The sequence below is a fragment of the Vipera berus genome (genome assembly GCF_964194415.1).
Source record: "Vipera berus genome assembly, chromosome: 3".
In the NCBI taxonomy this organism is placed as follows: domain Eukaryota; kingdom Metazoa; phylum Chordata; class Lepidosauria; order Squamata; family Viperidae; genus Vipera; species Vipera berus.
Genome location: NC_138204.1, coordinates 145,024,346 through 145,042,313, shown reverse-complemented (window position 1 = coordinate 145,042,313; position 17,968 = coordinate 145,024,346). Strand labels below are relative to the sequence as shown.

At 38.0% G+C, this 17,968-nt stretch overlaps 1 protein-coding gene across 2 annotated transcripts in view; it reads right to left on the bottom strand.

Annotated features, from left to right (window-relative positions):
- Positions 1-4,134: 4,134 nt before the first annotated feature.
- Positions 4,135-17,968, bottom strand: part of CDYL (chromodomain Y like) — a 125,346-nt gene continuing 111,512 nt past the window's right edge. For both annotated transcript variants that reach the window (XM_081324192.1, XM_081324193.1), the window contains 3 exons: positions 16,701-16,911; positions 10,940-11,083; positions 4,135-6,056 (listed from right to left, as the gene is read on the bottom strand). In XM_081324192.1, coding sequence (XP_081180318.1) covers positions 5,898-6,056; positions 10,940-11,083; positions 16,701-16,911 — 514 coding nt within the window. In that variant the 3' untranslated portion in view covers positions 4,135-5,897. The remainder of the gene's footprint in view (positions 6,057-10,939; positions 11,084-16,700; positions 16,912-17,968) is intronic.

The window sequence follows — 17,968 nt, the reverse complement described above, 5'->3', positions numbered from 1 at the left end:
TTCTATGGAGAACCCATCAGGCAAGGTCACAAGATGGTCTGCTATGTTGCTTCCATTCTCCCACAGCCTGGTCCCGCTGCAGTTGTGCTGCACTTCACAGGTCACCCATACATCCTTCTCCACCCAGCAGGGGCCACCCTGGTTTCGCCCTGTTTGCACCACGCCACGCCACTTAACTGCCTGCTGACCTGCTTGCAAGCCACTTGGGACTCACTTAACAACCTTCAATCCTCAATGACAGTAACGGGGGGAGGGACGGACTTGAATTGCCATCACTAAGCGATGTGGTCATGTGACATCACTATTGATGGCCGCATCACTTAGCAACAGAAAATCTGATCTCAATTACTGTACTTGACTCAATTACTACTAGATGGTAGTACAAAATTACCTTCTGAACCTCTATGCTGCCCTCCAGTGGTCCTCTGACCCTTTGCAGCTCAACCACAACAGTGCACAATGGTACTATTGTTTACACCTGGAAGTGCCCTTAATCAGAAATGCAGCAGTCCATATTTATTTCCGATGAATTGCTGCATTGTATGTGAAGTGCAAGGCTACATAAAAAATAACATGTTTATTTTGGAAAGACATGCACAGTCAAAGAAGAGATTAGGTCCACTGGAATCACCATTTTTGTGGGAAGATGCCTGGGAATGCACTTCACTCATAAAGCAATGGTATGGTCCTACATATGCAAAAATGAAATTTTGCTATCTTCTCTCTGATTGAATGGGCAAATGCATGTGAAAAGAAATCCTATAAAGCCAATTCTAGCCAACATTTACTTTCCTTGATTATGGCGTACCAGTAAGCATTATTTATTTAAAAATAACATTTCTCCCAAGTGAACAATAACTTGGAAGTGTACCTGAACATATCCATGCTGGTTTTAAAGGAACAGTATGGAAATGATTGGCTACTGTAGTGCAGTGATCAAGGGCGCCCCAAGTTCACGTCCATCCTGAGTCCTGGAAGCGTCCTGGGTGACTGACCTAGTCACTCTCTCAGCCTATCTTGCTGGATTGTGGTGGGAAACAAAATGGGGACGGAGCATTAAGTCAATTGCCTTTAGATCCAGAGAAAGATGGGCTGTACCTCTTAAAAAGTAAATGAAGATTTAAGTAGATGATTGCATTCTTTGGGGATGCTGTATTTTTGACTCTTGGAGCTTTAGAAGCCTCAAGAATTGCCTCCCACAAAATTCCTTGCTGTAGACTGAAAGCTGCTGGAGAGATGCAAAGCATACTGTAGCCCTGTGAAGGCTGGGATTCTTGGGACAAACAAATGCTACTAGAAAAAGCTGTCATTCAAGGCCACAGTCACGTAAGAGCACAATCATGCAGGTGAGAAGAGGATGCAGTTGCATTTTACATCTGGAAAGTTCTGGAAAGGTTCAGGCCACAAGTGTACCAAACGGTGAAGTTTGAGCTCCGTTTAAAATAGTTCAAGACTATTCCAAACTCGGGGTGGTGGTGATGGTGGATTCCAAACCAGAGTGCATTTATTATTGGCCATAAATATTTTTATCTAGTACATTATTACAAAAAAAAATGCCTAAGAGCAAGGACAAGACAATGTTTGTATTCTCTGCAACCTATTTTTCACTTGAAAAGGAAAGGGACTTTTATGTCTTTGGTTAAGAAGCACTGTAAATTTCCAAATAAATAATGCTTTGTTTTTCTACTTAAAATGATTAAGAATATTGCTTGAAATACATAGGGTTTTTTTTATATAGGAATGATGCGTTGCTTTCCTGTTTTTATAATCAAGTAGACCTCCTTATTATCTTGTGAAAATATGCCCCTTTTTTCCACCACCACCGAATTTATTTATGGTCTAGTTACAATGAAGGAAAAAACTATTTGATCCCCTGCTGATTTTGTAAGTTTTCCCACTGACAAAGAAGGGATCAGTGAGAGACTGAATAACAACAAAACAATCCAGAAAAACGCATTTCAAAAAAGTTATCAATTGATTTGCACTTTAATGAGTGAAATAAGTATTTGATCCCCTATCATTCAGCTTGATTTCTGGCTCCCAGGTGTCTTTTATACAGGCAATGAGTGGAGATTAGGAGCGCACTCTTAAAGGGAGAACTCCTAATCTCAGTTTGTTACCTGTATAAAAGACACCTGTCCACAGAAGCAATCAATCAGATTCCAAACTCTCCACCATGGCCAAGACCAAAGAGCTGTCTAAGGATGTCAGGGACAAGATTGTAGACATACACAATGCTGGAACGGGCTACAAGACTATCACCAAGTAGCTTGGTGAGAAGGTGACAACAGTTGGTTCTACTATTCGCAAATGGAAGAAACCCAAAATAACTCATCTCCCTCGGTCGGGCTCCATGCAAGATCTCACCTCGTGGAGTTTCAATGATCATGAGAACAGTGAGGAATCAGCCCAGAACTACAAGGGAGGATCTTGTTAATGATCTCAAGGTAGCTGGAACCATAGTCATCAAGAAAACAATTGATAACACACTACGCCATGAAGGACTGAAATCCTGCAGCGTCCACAAGGTCCCCCTGCTCAAGAAAGTACAGGTACAGGCCCGTCTAAAGTTTGCCAATGAACATCTTAATGATTCAGAGGAGAACTGGGTATAAAGTATTGTGGTCAGATGACACCAAAATCAAGCTCTTTGGCATCAAATCAACTTGCCATGTTTGGAGGAGAAGGAATGCTGCCTATGACCCCAAGAACACCATCCCCACCTTCAAACATGGAGATGGAAACATTATGCTTTGAGGGTGTTTTTCTGCTAAGGGGACAGGACAACTTCACCACATCAAAGGGACGATGGATGGGGCCATGTACTGTCAAATCGTGGGTGAGAACCTCCTTCCCTTAGCAAGGGCATTGAAAAGTGGGTCGTCGATGGGTATTCCAGCATGGCAATGACCCAAACCACATGGCCAAGGCAACAAAGGAGTGGCTCGAGAAGCACATTAAAGTCCGAGAGTGGCCTAGCCAGTCTCCAGACCTTAATCCCATAGAAAATCTGTGGAGGGAGCTGAAGGTTCGAGTTGCCAGACGTCAGCCTCAAAACCTTAATGACTTGGAGACGATCTGCAGAGGGTGGGACAAAATCCCTCCTGAGACGTGTGCAAACCTTGTGGCCAACTACAAGAAACGTCTGACCTCTGTGATTGCCAACAAGGGTTTTGCCACCAAGTACTCAGTCATGTTTTGCAAAGTGGTCAAATACTTATTTCACTCATTAAAATGCAAATCAATTGATAACTTTTCTGAAATGCATTTTTTCTGATTTTTTGGTTGTTATTCTGTCTCACTGTTAAACCTACCATTAAAATTATAGACTGATCATTTCCTTGTCAGTGGGCAAATGTACAAAGTCAGCAGGGCATCAAATACTTTCCCCCCTCACTGTAGTAGATATGAAGTATCTATTATGAATATATATATGTGAAACATATACACAACGCCAGGAACTCTTCAATATCATCTTGCTCAAGCCCACAAATTTTGAGGTGCAGCAGGGAAATGAAGGCTGTTGTATGACCATCTTCACACCATTGAAGAGGCACATACGTAGTTTGTACAACGTTGACTATAGATCATAATGGATCTATAGTCACAAGGCAGCGAAAACAAGGTGGTTGATTAAAATAAATGTGGGACTTTTGTTTTAAGCCAATTTTTTTAAAAAGCAACATACAGTAGTAATCTGAGCCTTTCTCTGCAAATGCACTGCAGTTGTTCAGATGTGAAGAGATTAGTCCTCTGGAAACTGAATCATATTATCCTGTTTTTTTACCTGGTTTTAGAGACAGCACAAGTCAGATTACAGCAGACTGATGTCTCCACATAAACACCAAGGGAAAGTGTTTATACTTTTGTACCTGCCTTCCAGAATCTAAGAGGTAGAGTAACTAACCTTAAGAATTAATCCAGTGAGTTTTCTATATGCCTTTTAAAAGTTGCTTTTGCTGCAAAACAGGAAATTAAGAGAGTCTGGGAAAAATATAAAAATTTACAAGAACTACTACAGACCACAGTTCAAAAAAGACCTCAAAGCTATAAAAATGCATTTCCTGGGGGAAGATGAAAGAACACTGAATGGAGAATAAGGACAACACTTTGCAGCACTTTTAAGAGGTGTTAAGAAATATTAGTTTTATTTTAACAGGTTCACAGCTGAATATTTATTCTATAAAAACTTTACAGATTGTACAGTTTATATATAGTTCAAACTACTAGAACAACAAAAATTAGGTCCCACAGATGCAAAAATACTGTACCAACCCAAGGAAAAGCAGATTTACACACTGTACATCTTTCTGCTAGGATGAGGTGGTCAGGCTCCAAGTATAAAGTTCCAAACTGTACAAAAATAAGGTTTAAATTTTCCCCATTCTTCATACATTCAGTAAGATTGCAAGTATAGATATCTAAATCCTAGTAGATATCTGGAGTAGGAATCATCATACACTCCCAACAGGAATGCAAAACAGGTCTATTTACACAGGGCACTCTTGTATACCAGACTATTATGCACCCTGATCCAGAAAAGGCATGAAAGCAGAATTTCACCAGCACATTGCCCTTCTGGATGCAGTCCCATTCGCACAAAAGGGCACTGTGTGTCTTTGATGGGAAATGGAGGGGTTGCCTCTAACACTTGATGTAGGGTTGGGAGGCCATGGATAGTAATCCTGCATCAATATAGGCTGCCAAATAGGTAAGCAATACCTCTACGTACCCACTTCAATTAAAAGCACTATTCCTGTTCTCTGGAGCGGAACCTCATCCAATGCCTTGCAAAATGCCTAGAGCCCATTGCTGCATGGAGAATTCTCTGGATCAGGGTCATAGTGTATAATTAAGATTAAAAGCATTGACAAAAGACAACTAAGATAAGGTAGCATGAAAAAGGAATAATTAATAGTGTGCCACACAAATTTTAACTTATTAAATAAAATATATTCTACAGGAGGCTAAAGATGAACATAATATATATATTTTTGGTGTATTTCTTTAAACAAGCAAACAGAACAAAACAATGTATATAGTTTTTTTCACCCAGCAATAGAAGCAATTATGTAGTAAAATCATTAAAAAACCCTAAATTTTTATAAAACCACTAAGACTAAACTATTATTTAATCCATAATATATATGGTATTTCAGTGATTCACTAATACTGTAAAACAAACTGTAAAACTTTTTTTTTTGACAAGAAACTGGCATCTTCATGCTATCTGGGTAAGAATGGGGCATGTTCCCCAAAACATGAAGGGCTGAGTGTTTGTATAGAATAAATCCTGAGCACGCTTGGATATTTGGGGAAGAGGGGCATTTTCTATATGGGGTATTTTTTTCTTAAAAAATATTTTTTTTTAGAACACATTATTTGAGGTATTTTTAAACCTTTCTCAAAATGCAAGGCAATGCCTCTTCTTAACTGACTTTTTGGGCAGTGAAAGTAAGGGCCAGCCAATACCCGTTTTAACTCTGGACTCTAGTGAAAAAATAGTCATTGCTTCAGGACTTTCCTGCCACTTACAAAATAATGCAACATCTCATTTTATTCACCATTTTCTTCTGATACAGTACTAGCCAATGATAACAAAGTAGAAGACAAAAAGTTTGGTAGTGCACTCCATTATATATTTTAGTTTGTGTATATAAAGAAATATAATATATATATATATATTTATATATGTGTGTGTGTGGAAAAAAGAAAACAAATTGTTCAATGCTTAACATACAGTACTTCTTTTAAAACCCTTGACCATAAAACCATGTTCCTCTACCTTTTAGCCCACATTTTCTGAGCCTTAGGTATGTTTTATTTTACTTTCAGCTAGGGTATCGATGAAATCCAGATGTCCAAGTAAATACAATCCAGTGTCAATGCACATCTCTTCAAAATTCATCAATCTTCTTCTGTAAGTATTTTAACATTGAGTCCATCCCTTGAGCAGAACCCCAAATTTTCTTTAAAACTTCACACTCCTTATCATTGGCTTGTTCCAAGTCCACCTTCATAATACTACGAACTAAACCTTTGGATTCTTCAAGTACCTACATTAAATTAAAAAAAAGCACAGGCATGGTATTATTTAATATTCAACACATGTTTTATTCACAAATAGTGGTCAGAGAGTAAGCATGTGAATGGAGACTGTTGCTTAAGTGCACTGCTTTACTATGGATGGCAGAGAATCACAGCTTAAACACAATTCTTCTTTTTCTTTTAAAAATAAGCCATTCACTTTTCCTAATAGGAATCAATGGCAGCCATTCCACTCTAAGAAGGTATATAACATAGGCATTTCATATATGAATGAAAAATCAGTATACTTATATTTTGTGGGTTATATCTTATCAGTTGTATATCCTAACTCTGCATCAATGCCTTCTTTAAAAGGTCACAAAATCTGAAAAAACATTTCAAAACATTTATTTTAGCAGCATGTCTAAATCTATTTATTAAAATACGGATTTCTAAAGTTATTTTTTGCCTTCAACGTTGCATTTTTATACTTTTTTTTTCTGCTGATCTAGGAACTGAATTGCAAATTCAGAGAGGTACCAAATTAAAAACTGAACAGTGTATTCCAATCTATCCTTCACTCTGGGAAAAGATTCAAGCCAATAATTGAATCATAGACCTGAAAACTGGAATACTTCGCACACCTAAATACTTGTACATTTGAAATCTATCAGGAGATATTTATCTAAAAGAGTAGAATAAAAAAAATCATCAAAAGTAATACTCAGTTTGGAATTAATTTTTTTGGTGACAGGGGGTGCCTTTGACTCAGTGTTGAATCCTGGCAACTTAGCAAGGTTTTTTGGAAGAGGTTTGCTGTTGCCTCCTTCCTAAAACTGAGAAAAAGTAACCAGCCCAAGTTATCCAGCTGGCGTTGTGCTTAAGTTGGGAGCAGAAGTCACAGTCTTCCAGTTTTTAAGCTACTGCCTAAATTAAACTGGCTCTCTCTGCAATTAATTTTCATTACAATTTTCTTTTCAAAAGTTCCATTCCTTGAGGTAAGAATTTTTGTTTGCTAAATTAATAATATTGCATTTCTTTCTGTAAAACAGATGTCCCCAACCTTTTGGGCACCAGATTTTTTCCCCCCGCGGACCGGGGGATGGGCGTGGTGTTGTGTGCTGCCTGCATCCTGCGGATGGGGCTTTGCTTGTTTGTGTGGACCGGTTGCTGGCATGCCACGTCCCAGTACTGGTCCACGGACTGGGGGTTGGGGAACCCTGCAGTAAAAGACTACTGCATTTCTTTTGGCCCATTCTGAATTTATGTTTGCCTTTTATGATATTAGTCATCTTATTTGTATCATCTACAAAACTGATTAGCATTCCCTTAATTTCTTTCTCCATGTTATTAATAAAAATAATTGAATAACATGCAGATAGACATAGGTGAGTTCTAATGACCACAACTGTAGAGCCAGGAGAGGAATTTTTCCTTCTCTATTTGTGGTCCAGATTAGAGAATGAAGTCTTCTAGGTTCACCTGCTGGAACTCTGGAGAATCAGGGAAAGGCCAGCAAATACTATTTTGGCAAGCACTTTGATAAACAGAGAACACTTTTGAAAATATAGGCTGCTTGAACTGCCAAGAAAGGAAAAACAGACGAAAAAGGAAAAAGAAACACAGGGACCATCAACTTTTAAGAAAATTTCGCCTTCCCTTCAGCAATGCTTTATTTTTCCCACGCTACATATTTGACGTTCTTCCATGAGTTTAATTTGCATAAAAATAGTTTTGTATGAAAATTAGTACTAGCAGTAGTAGATTAACAATACCCCCCCTCCCAACCTTATGCTGGCAGAAAAAGTCTACATTACAAACGCTTTCCTTCATACAGTTGGCAACAATATGAATGCATAGTATGAAATGAATTGGGCAATTGGAACGGAAAGAATGCTCGTCAAATAAAAGTGACACTAACTGACAGGGTGACTATACTTTGAAATGATTTATGTTTATATGCACAGCTTTTCGGGCATGCTAAAGTCAGGATGTTAACAATTTTCAGGGACTTTCATTGGCAATTTCGCACATAAAACTCTATGAAGATTAAATGTTAAGCCAATCCAATAATCTCTGAGGCTATGTTTCCTCTAGTCTGCCCTTTTCAAATAAAAAAATGGATTCCCCACTCGGAGAAACGAAGGAAGGGAAAGCATATAGAAAGCAGTCAGAAATTCAATGGCTGCTCTGGCTCAACAGAATTTGTTGGAATTTGCACAAATCGAATCTTTTCCTTTTGTTTCAAGGGAAGAGAATATAAATCCAAGGATTAAAAAAAGCAAATGAAAAAGTCTGTTTCCTCTCCTCCACGTGCACAAGCAGGTTTGGGGATATATTTCAAACTGATTTGCTGATTTGCTGCATGAAATAGGGATTTCCTATTAGTACCCTTTACTCAATTTTAATTCCCTTATCTAAATTTTTCAGTTCCAACTGATTTGGGCTAATGAAATAGCAGGACAACTAGAAATATATGTAGTACACATCAAGATAATATGGAATAAATTGATTTTAGCTTTATTAAATGTGAAAGAAATGTCAACAGATCCTCACTGATTTAGCGCAGCACGAAGTGTTCCAGAACATTATCTTATTCGACAATTTTCCGAAACAACCACATGTCTGCAAAAGGCATTCTGTTGCTATTTGAAGGGATCCTGGATGAATCCTCTCATCTGAATTCTGATGCACATTTGCACCGTTTGCACATCTGAAGTGCTATTTCAACATGTTGCTCTCCCTTGTGGTTTGATTGCATGCTCATTCCCCCATATCACTGCTCTGTTACACAACTTCTTTGATTACAGATAAATGTGGAAAGGACTGTTAAGGGGAAAAGTGAGCAAGCATTTAATGTGTAAGTAGTATATATTCAATTTAGAATACAAATGGCTTTTAAATTTTCAAATATTATCTCAGAAAGATTGGCTGCCTCAATCCCTCTAGCAGGCTGTGGTGGGACTGCAATTAACATAGATACTGTGCTAAAAATGGGTATGTGCATGCATAGAAGACATGCAAATGGGTTTTAATTGCTGCAAGAAAACTTAGTGAAGAAACATTAACATCCCCAACTGTAATTAAGGCTGGGGTGACAACAAGACAGCTGCAGTGTGGAAGCTAGTATCTTTCATTGAAGCTACCCAGCTGTCTCTGGTTTGGTTATACTGTATAAGCATCTTTTGCTAATAATAATGTGTACTACATCAAGACTAGATGCTAAACAGGTTGAAGTTGCAATCCACACTCCATCGCAAATCTCACCCTACACTGTGGAACTATTCCAGAAAGGCCATCCAAATAGATTAGAACAGGGCTTTTCAACCTTTTCACCCATTGTACCACTTTTAGGATATGGCAACATCCGTGTACCACCAGTCGCCTAGCAAGGGGTCAAAAACTTGATGACAAAAAAAAAAAAGGAAAAAAGTGATAAAGTACAGAGTCCTCGACTTACAACAGTTCACTTAGTGACTGTTTGAAGTTACAATGGCACTGAAAAAAGTGCCCCCCAAGCTACAGCTGAGCAAGACACCTGCCTGCCTGCCTGGTGGCGCTCTTCCTCCTGTCCGAGGTTTTCATTGTTGTGAGCATTTCTGTTGAGGATTGGCAGCGGGGGTGGGGTGGAGGTGTATTTGGTTTTTATTCCCCCCGTCTGCTGGGTGGTTGCAGCAGGTTTTGGTCACTTCACATGACCCTGGGACTCTGTGACCATCATAAATATGAATCAGTTGCCAAGCATCTGAATGTAAATCACAAGATCCTGGAGATGCTGCAACATTCCAGCTGATCGGCGCTTCTTCTGGGCTCAGAAGCGCTAGGATCAGTGCTGAGCTCCAGCTGGAGCCTGGTGCTGATCCTGGCACTTCCACTGAGTCCTGACAGCCCTGCAGCCCCAGTCATCTCTCGCTCAGGCTTGTGCGGTGCTGCCACCGGTTCAGCTCATTCCCCTTCCCCGCTACCACTTTTCTAGGATGGTCGCTTACCACCTGCCAGGTGCCAATGTACCACAGGTGGTACCCGTACCACTGGTTGAAAAGCCCTGGATTAGAAGAATACAGTTGAAGTTACACTTGCACTGCAAAATGTATACTGGTCCCACTCAGGACCACTACTAGAATGCAGGTGTATGGTCATATCATATCTAATGCAGCAGCAACAAATTATTTTGTAATGGTGGTTGGAGTTTAGCGTATTATAAACCTTACATTCTGCATTAGCAGATAATTAAATGCAAACATGTTTTTATTTTGTAAGTAAGTTATTATACAGTAAGAAATTGTAAATTAAACAGAGAAATGTGATGGAACTAAGCAGTGGTGGAATTCAAATAGGTGAACAACCGGTTCTCTTTGGGGTTGCTGCTTCCAGAAATCCATTCTGGGATTGGGCAACAAGGAACTAAGCTGTTCAGGTAAAAAGTCAAGAGACAGTTTTCACACTTTTTTTCCTTCCATAGTTTTGGACCAGATATTTATACCAGTACAGTCAAAACAACTGAATTTTTATAGTGCATTCTTACCCATAAACACTTAAAATTTGTTTTACTAGATTTATGCATTACACAATAGCTGCATTACAGCTGATGACGCGCTGTTGGATATTAGGAACCTATTTGCAGAATTCATCCACACGTCACTTCCTTCTCTCGGTGAAATATTACAATCTGCAGTTGAGTGCCTTTTTAAAAGAAGAGGCAATAAAATGGCAGCTTTTGGGTTCAAAGTTAATTTGAATAGTTGGTGGAAACCCTTTCTGCCAATGTATGTTCTGAATAGTGAAAATCCTTCCCAGGATATTGGAGGGCCAGATCAAAATGGTTTTAGACTAAATTTACTGTGTGAACGGATACTTAATCATTATAACAGTCTGAGTATTAAACTTTTATTGAAAGAAGCAAGCAACTTACAACTGAATTACATGTGACAAGTTCCTTAATTCGAACCATAACTTCCTGTGTGAATGTTCCTGGCCAAAATACTTGAGACACCAGTCCTTTTGAACATGCTTCTTGTGCTGTTAGCTTCCTTCCACTAAACAACATTTCATTTGCCTGAGAAAGATAGAAATTATTTGTAAGTTATAACAAAGTATAAAAATTTTCTAAATATAAACACTGGCTTAGAAAAAATGCTCCTACTTGGAACAATTAACTAGATTACGTTACTTTTTGTCTGTGTGCTGAACTGAAATAAAGCAAATATTGAAAGCAACACAATAATTCAGTGTCAACTTCTAGCCCTACATAAGAGTTTCAAAGTATTTATGATCCAAGACATGCATTGTAGTCTGATCATTTACATAAAAAATTGCCAATGATTATTCATCTTAACTTAAAATTGATTTTTTTAAAAAAAATATCTGTTTATTGCCAAAATATGGAATCTAGATCCTTACATCTAGATCCTTTTTAAGGAAAAAAATCTAGTTAATAGTAGAAAAAAAAACTAGAACAAACCATTGCAAAACATATCATTAGTTCTAAAGTCAACAACTCTAACTAGTTAACAATAGTTTGACTGAAGCATGTAATATTGAGAAGGGCACAAGACAAGGGTGTCCGTTATCACCTTTATTATTTGTTTTAACATTGGAGATATTATTGATAAAAATTCGGAATTCGGAAAAAATTAAGGGTATTCAAATTAGAGATCAGGATTATAGATTGAGGGCGTTCGCAGACGATCTGGTTGTTACAGTGACCCAGCCAGAAAATTCTGTTGTGGACCTGATGGAGATAATAATGCACTATGGGAGGGTTTCTGGATTTAAAGTTAATGCACAAAAAACTAAAATTCTGGCCAAAAATATGACAGTATCGCAAAAGGCTCTTTTAGAAGGATTAACTGGATTTGAGATTGCTAAAAGGGTTAAATATTTGGGGGTGTTTTTGTCACCCTCTAATACAAAGTTATATAAAAATAACTATGAAAAACTATGGGGTAAAATTCAAAAAGAAATGGAGAGTTGGGAAAAATTGCAATTGTCTTTGTTGGGAAGAATCGCAGCAGTGAAAATGAATGTCCTGCCTAAATTTTTATTCTTATTTCAAATGATACCGGTTCTTAAGAAAGATTCTAATTTGGAAGAATGGCAACGGGGTATCAATAAATTTGTCTGGGCAGGGAAAAGGCCACGAGTTAAACTTAAGATTATGCAGGATACTCGTGAAAGAGGTGGTCTTAAAATGCCCAATCTTAAATTATATTATGAAGCTGCTGCGTTAGCAGGGATAAGTGATTGGATTAATTTGACACAAGAGAGATTATTAAATCTTGAGGGCCACGACTTGTTATTTGGCTGGCATGCGTATTTGTTGTATGATAAGAAGGTAGATAATGTGTTTAAAGTGCATATTTTAAGACAGGCATTGTTGAGAGTTTGGAAAAAGTATAGATACAAGCTAGACTGTAAGATACCATTGTGGGCAATTCCAAAACACGCAATAGAAAACATAAATGTTGGTTTTAAACATGACGTGACTACGTATAAGGAGATTTTAAGCTTGGAAAGAAGTGTATGGTGTTTAAAATCGTATAATTTCTTGCGAGATGAGAAGATTGTTCAAACCTGGTTTCAATATACTCAATTACGGGCCAGGTGGAAAGAAGATCAGAAAACTGGTTTTGCAATGACTGATGAAAATTTGATAAAGCAAATTAGAAATCAGGGTCCAGCACATATCAAACGGATATATCTTGCATTGATAGAAATTGATTCAGAAACAGAACTGGTTAAAGACTGTATGATAAAATGGGCCCAGAACATCCAAGAAGTTATTACAATGGATACGTGGGAAAAGATCTGGGTGAGGAACGTAAAATTTACACAAGCTCAAAACTTAAGAGAGAACTTTTATAAAATGTTTTATAGATGGCATTTAGATCCTAAAAAGCTTGCAAGTATGTATCCGAACTATCAGCCAAAATGCTGGAGGTGTGGTGGTGAAGATGCAACATATTTTCACATATGGTGGACTTGTAAAAAGGTCAAGGCTTTTTGGATAAAAATTTGGTGGAATATGCAGAAGATCTTCAAGCAAAAGATAAAGTTTTGTCCGCAATTCTTTTTGTTGGGTATAATTACAGATGCTACTGTTGTGGACACTAAGTTGATGTTAAATTTAGTTACAGCAGCAAGACTTTTAATAGGTCAGTATTGGAAGAAGGAGGAACTGCCGACTATAGAAGAATGGACTTTAAAGGTTTCTGACCTGGCAGAAATGGCAAAGATTTCGGCTTATTTGAAAGATCATTCGCAAGAACGTTATATTAAGGAGTGGGAAAAATGGATTGAATATATCCAGAAGAAATACGGGACTAAAAAGTTTCACCTAGCATTTGAATAAGTCTTCCTTTCTTTTTTCTTTTTTCTATATATGTAATATTAATATTGCTTGTAGTTATTTTATATGAGCTAGAGAGTGATAGATTTAAGAATTTATTGTTGGTAGCATATGGATGTTTATGATTGTTCTTTGTTTTTATACCCTGTACTTAGCTCTGGGAAGTCGGGGGGGGGGGGGGGAGGGGGAGGGAGGGATAGGTTGGGGAGGGGGAGGGGGGGATTGTTAAAGATAAAATGTATTTTAAAACTTTTCAATAAAAAAATAATAATTCAGTGTCAACTTCTAGCCCTACATAAGAGTTTCAAAGTATTTATGATCCAAGACATGCATTGTAGTCTGATCATTTACATAAAAAATTGCCAATGATTATTCATCTTAACTTAAAATTGATTTTTTTTTAAAAAAATATCTGTTTATTGCCAAAATATGGAATCTAGATCCTTACATCTAGATCCTTTTTTAAGGAAAAAAAATCTAGTTAATAGTAGAAAAAAAAAACTAGAACAAACCATTGCAAAACATATCATTAGTTCTAAAGTCAACAACTCTAACTGCCTTGAATTGATTGCTGAATCATGATAATAGCTCAAAGGAAGTTGACAGGGTTTGCCATAGAGCAGACATGTCAAACACAAGGCCCGGGGGCCAGATCCGGCCCGCGAAGTGGTTTTATGTGGCCCACGAAGCCATCCTGGAAACAGTGAGGGAACGGCCCCCACTGCCTTGGCCCTGACCCAGAGACCCTCCTTCTGCCAGAGACCCTCAGATCTGTCCCACTCCTGTCCAGGCCCCCGTAGGCACCTTTGATGCGAACCATGTAGAGCTGGCCACGCCCACCCAGTAGGCCACACCCACCCTGGCCATACCCACCCAGTAGGCCACGCCCACCCAGGCCACGCCCACCCGGCCCCCTGAAGGCAACCGCAATGCAGATGCAGCCCTCAATGAAATTGAGTTTGACACCCCTGCCATAGAGAAACTTTGTTAAGGGAAACAGATTATGAAATCAAGGTATAGCAAACAACCTGCAGACCACTTTTAGGTTCTATCAGTCATTTTTGTGACCTTTGCGGTCTCTCTCTCAACTTTGAACTGCCACCCCCCCAAAAAAAATCTCAAAAATAATTAATAAAACTCATTATTTTTAGTTGGAAAATAATAAAATAAAACAAAATAGTTATGCACGGTCTAGGGCCGTGGTGGCGAAGCTGTGGCGCGCAGAGCCCTCTCTGTGGGCACACGCACCGTGGCCCCAGTCCTAGGCCTTCAGCTGGGCCTCTGCCACCATGTGCAAAAAAAAAAAGGTTCAATCAATCAATCTATTTCAACTTCTTGTGGGAAAAAAAAGATCTCGCAAAGTTGGGATTGAACTTTTTAGTCCCACCCAGTCTGCCATTACCACTGCAGCCATGCCCACCCAATGGGTCACGCCCACTCAATGGGCCACGTCCACCTGGCACCCAACGATACGTAAGTGGGTTTTGGGTTGCAATTTGAGCACTCGGTCTCTAAAAGGTTCGCCATCACTGGTCTAGGGTCTACAATCCCTAAACCAGGGAACTATTTGACTCTGTGTTGCAGCGCACCTGTACAAAAAAAGGCTACCTATTTTATACACCTTTACGAATAAGGTTAATAAAGGTACATAAATCTGCATCTTTTCCTCAGAACTAAACAATTCTGTCCCTTGTCAATTTTCAAGCCATTTCTTATATTGATGAATTTAAATAGGTTGTGTAAGTGTTAGTTTATGACCAATTTCAATTCACTAATTACATTGAGGGGTGTTCCAGTGTTTTTAAAGTATAAAAATTGATACCAAGCCTCTACAGAACTTCAGGTACCTATTTTCACCCCTACTGAATACAAGGTACCTATTGATTCTGCAATACCAAAAAAATGTAGAAAAAGGAGAAAAGGGGAGGGGGAACGCTTATGAAGGGCCATACTTTTTATGTACTTTATTAATCTTGCTCTGTAGTTTTTTATTCCACTATATTTTCTAAGAGAAAAAACTTTCACATTTCTTAGTGCAATAGAATCTGTGTAATATATTTTCTATTGGGACGTGGTGGCTCTGTGGGTTAGGACGCTGAGCTTGTCGATCACAAGGTCGGCAGTTTGGCGGGTTGAATCCCAAGTGCCGCATAACAGAGTGAGCGCCCGACTAGCACGCATATGCGGGGGAACCTTTACCTTTTAATATATTTTCATTATACTTTCAAATATATTGAAATTTTCAAAATTTTTCGCTATGCATGCTTGTAATCAGAAATGTCCATTACTGGTTCCTCTACGGTTACACAGCTTCTGAAGTAACCATGAAAAACAACTGCCTCATTAATAGGAAGTAACACATGGTAGGCTAAGCAGATTAGACTATTAGACTATCAGTCCACAAGACTTAATTCCAGCTTCACATAGTTTATAATCATTTATACTATCTGAAACAATAGGAAACCTTTCATATAAATGACATATTTTTAGTTCAGCTTGCACAGATGCATTTGAAAAACCTATGATTTGCTTCTCATTGGATACCCAACTGCCTTCTTGATTTTTTCAACTGACCACAGAAAAAGGCTTGACTGTTAATGTAAGTTTTTTATTGTTTGTATTTTTATGCTCCCCATGTCCTGAAGCATCTTTTCTAAATTAAATCCAGCATCTCCTCTTCAGCCTTATAAAAATAGCTCTTAACTTATAATGTAGAAGAATCGAATATGCAAAAACGCAACAGCACAAACGCACATGGCTATATTTTAAGAGCCAGAAATCTTTTCATCCTGAAAAATTACTGGTTTATTCCAAAACATTTTCCTTATACAGGATGCGTCTAGCATTTCTACAGTTTCCAGGAAAATGCAAACAAACTTTATTTTTGCAAAGTACTGCACTTACAAACACAATAGTTTGCAAAGTACAGTACTTAAAAAGAAGAGGAGTTTCCAAAGAGCTTGCAAACAGTTTGCAAGCACTGTAGAGTAACAAGGAAAAAATATTTTAAAACACTCACAGAAGCAATTCTAGCACGTCAGTCCTCAAGCCCAGGAGGCGCCAGCTGCAAAAATCACTGGCTCATTTGGCCATGTGACCAGGGAGAAAAACAACAAAAAACACCTCTTCCGGCTTCAGGAAATTGCATTTCAGGAAATTGCATTCGTAACTTGAACAGCACAGGCAAGTCACAGAGTTAAAATGGCCGCCACTTGCAGCAGTGACTAAATCCAAGACACATGGCTACAGAGGCCTCTTTCTGTGAAAACTCGCTAAATGAATGTTCGTACCTGGGGGGATTACCTGTATTTTACAGATTACTTACAGATGCCAGACCCATTATTCTTGGGAATGTGAGAGATGAACATCCATCAGGACTTTGCCCAAATGTTGTATATGGAGTCTGAAACCAGGCCTTCTCATTAGCCCATACCACATCACATAGAGGTAATATAGATGCTCCAAGTCCAATAGCTGGGCCATTTACTGCAACAATTATGGGCTTTTTAAACTGAATAAAAGTGTTTACAAAATTCCTGAAATAAAGTAAGAACATGGTTACAAGCTCACATTTTAGCAGCAATATACTTTAGTGAAATCTATTTCAAAATTGTAACTATTCTAATACTCATTGTTTATAAAGACTTTTTACGAAAATGTGACAGGCACAACCACATCTTCTTATTAAAGTATAAAACAAGAACTAGAAACACCACTATTTTATTGGAGGTGACATGGAGGGAGGGCATCAAATTTAATTATCAATCTCTAAAGGAGAAAGTGAAAGTAGGAACACAAGTTATTTGTAGGCAGTGTTTGCCTTCAAGTAGCTTTTTTTAAAAAAATATTAAAACATTTCTATTACAGGTATTTCTCGACTTGCAACAGTTCATTTAAGTGACCATTCAAAGTTACAACGTCATTGAAAAAGTGACTTATGAGTGTTTTTCACACTTAGGACTGTTGCAGCATCCTCATGGTCATGAGTTCAAAATTCAGATGCTTGGCAATTGGTTCATACTTATGACGGTTCCCTTGTTCCAGGATCATGTGATCAGCTTTTGCAACCTTCTGACAAGCAAAGTCAATGGGGAAGCCAAATTCACTTAACAACTGATTCACTTAACAACTATGGCAAGAATGGTTGTAAAATGGGGCAAATCTCACTTAGCAAATCTCACTTAGTAACATAGGGCTCAATTGTAGCCATAAGTCAAGGGCTTATCTGTATTTTGCTAGGATGCTCAAAACAATCTGATAAACACATAGAATATATTTTTTGAAAATAAACACTACAGCTATAAAATGGACTTTACTTCAAGAACAAAATACATAGTTTGCTAAAATATGTTTTTTTAAAATACTGAGGATGTAGTTTCTGAGACTTGTAGTTTCTCATATTACACACTTAAAAAAACAAAACAAAAACCACTTGAAATAATATATTGTTAAACATTTCATTTTTTTCTCTTCAACATTGATTTTTATTTTAGATATTAAGATTTAGTTTTGATAGAGACATTTCTTAACAATCTTTCTCATATTTGGTATTGATAATAAATAGTGGCTTGTTACAAACCATCCATCCAAATT